Raw genomic sequence first — 2419 nt, forward strand, 5'->3', positions numbered from 1 at the left:
TTTGTGAATATTGAGACAATGTAACGATGCAAGTTTCTGTACAGTTTGATGTAAAGAGATAACCAGAACAGTAATTCTAGTATATTTTAACTGAACTTGCTTAAGCATTTTTGCTGAGATGGTTACCAAAGATGCTGCAAGATTCTACACCAAAAACAAATCTTATGACTTTTTTTTCTGACTTTTTTTGCATTATTTATAATCTCATTCTATTGCAGTGTGTAAATCCCCAGAAATGAGCTGTCTCCATTGTACATATTGTGTTTATACTTTATAGAAATTAAAGCAAAAAATGGTAGATTACTCAAGTTGTATAAATCTTACAGCATTTTGCTAGCAAAAAAGAATATATGCCAAAATCACAATAAGCAGTATTGGTACCCACAAATTGTAGCTTGAATAAATTTGTTTCCTTTTTAATTTGTATTCTACATAAATTACTACTGAAAGCGAATGTTTAAGTAGTAAATAAATTGGACAGCTGTAGGTCAGACAAAACCTGTTCACCCAAGTGTGAAAGCTGATATTGTTTGAAAAAAATCACAAATAATGCAGAACAAAATAAGTGTGATGCATGCAAGAGTGAAAATGCATTGATTCCCACTGTTTGAAGAAAACTACTGCACTCCATCTTAAAATGCATCAGACCGATTTTAGTTGTAACAAGACAATCCCAAGAGTCAGAATGAAATAAAGCAAATATTTTAAAGATTTAAGAGCTGTTATCAAAAATAAATTACATTTTTCAAGTTAAAGAAACACTGCTATGAAGGCTGAGAGCCAAGCAGCCTTTCAATAGCTGCATTGATGTCTCCCCCTGTTGCTATTAGCGCTTGTAAGTTTGCTTCGCGGTTCAGAAAGCCCATTGCACTCAGCTGCTCCAGTTGTTGCTGAAATCGGACTTCTGGATTTTGTAACTGCTAAGAACAAAATTTCAAGCTATAAAAGCGTTTACACCACTCCTTTAGCAAAGCACAGGATTTAAACACAGTTGGTTCTGCACCACTCTGTCTTTACTAATTTCTGACTATGTCTTTTTCAAGATCCTAAAATTAGAGCACAACATACACTCCGTCCACAATTGGATTAATTTTTTCAACAAGTCAGAGCAGCTTCAAAATTTAAGTTTATTTACATTTATATGACATTCATGAACTACATGAAAAGCTGCTTGTTTGATTAAAAAGCATAAAATTAAATTGGGTAAATTTAAGTCCCATGAACATTTTTTTAAAGCTATGCAAACAGCTGTTTTTTAAAAATGAAATAGTGCAACCTAAGAATGTGGAACAGCAATGATTAAGTTGATGTCACTGTTGGCCATGGTAGACATCACAGTTTTTTTTTTTTCTCCTTGACCTAATCACCTCTTTTTTAATGCTCCAAATATTTGTTGACTAAAACTACCAAAATTCTAATTATTAGAAAGCTTCAGTCTAAGGCAAACTGACAGCTGTGTTTTATCATGCTCACACTCATGGCAAAATTCTGAATGATTTCAGTGGTATCATCTTCAGTTCAGAGGCTTTTTTGAATCGGAACAATTATAGGAAAATAATATGCTGGAGTAATACTGAGAAGTCACTTTTTGAAATAAATGAGCAGATTTAGATACCATCACAAACCACGTGCAGCTACTGCTCATTGTCCTGTTGTTCTAATTCAACCATTCCATGTATCAGGACATTAATACCAGCATTTAAAATCTGCATTTGCTTCCAAACCAATACAGCGTAAAGACGTCACCTGAAACTGAAGAACTGGTCCCCACCTGCTTCACCCAGGCAAAACTAAGCAGACTGTTGACTCAGTACTGTGTTAAGATTTGAGAGCATAAGTGAAAGCGTTTGAGAATATGGTTTCCTACAGTGATACTCACCAACGCTTTCTTGTGGTTAGAAAGAGAAAAAAGTCAGTCAGATCAGCAAGCTGAACTAACTCACCCTGCGGCAAGAGGGAGAAAGCTGGACTGTCCCTTCAGCAGCAGTCTGCCATTACCCCAGATGCATGCCACACCGTAAGGGTGCTGTTCCACACTGCACTCTTGAGAGTTAACAGCACGTCTGCTTTAAAGCCAGTCTTGCCCACCATCCTACAACTACTAGCAAAGGTGCTAGCTTTCAGAAATTCAAGGGTATGAAGATGAATGTATAAAAAAAATCAACTGTTCACAGGACTTTAACTCAAATTTGATGTTCTCCCAGCATTAACTTGCACAGCTGCCATATCATTTTTAAGCCTCTCCTCTCTCCTTTAACCAGAAGCATCCAGTGAGCTCTCCCCTCAACTATTATTCTCCTTTCTAGTGGTTTACAATGAAAACATAAAGTAAGAATTTTAAAAGATCTAGAATGGTGTGATGGATTTTACCTGAGCATTTGCACCAGCAAGTGCCTGCAACATTTGCTGGACAAACTGC

General features: G+C 36.2%; 1 protein-coding gene across 1 annotated transcript in view; it reads right to left on the reverse strand.

Moving 5' to 3' along the window:
- Window positions 1-330: 330 nt before the first annotated feature.
- Window positions 331-2419, reverse strand: part of LOC104500170 (ubiquilin-1-like) — a gene marked incomplete at its 5' end in the record, with an annotated part of 2758 nt that continues 669 nt past the window's right edge. The window contains 2 exons of the mRNA XM_010143775.1: window positions 331-917; window positions 2371-2419. The exon at window positions 2371-2419 is cut by the window's right edge and continues 21 nt beyond it. Of these exons, the coding sequence (XP_010142077.1) occupies window positions 765-917; window positions 2371-2419 (202 nt within the window). The remainder of the gene's footprint in view (window positions 918-2370) is intronic.

This window comes from Buceros rhinoceros, unplaced genomic scaffold, assembly GCF_000710305.1.
Source record: "Buceros rhinoceros silvestris isolate BGI_N320 unplaced genomic scaffold, ASM71030v1 scaffold23319, whole genome shotgun sequence".
NCBI classification, from domain to species: domain Eukaryota; kingdom Metazoa; phylum Chordata; class Aves; order Bucerotiformes; family Bucerotidae; genus Buceros; species Buceros rhinoceros.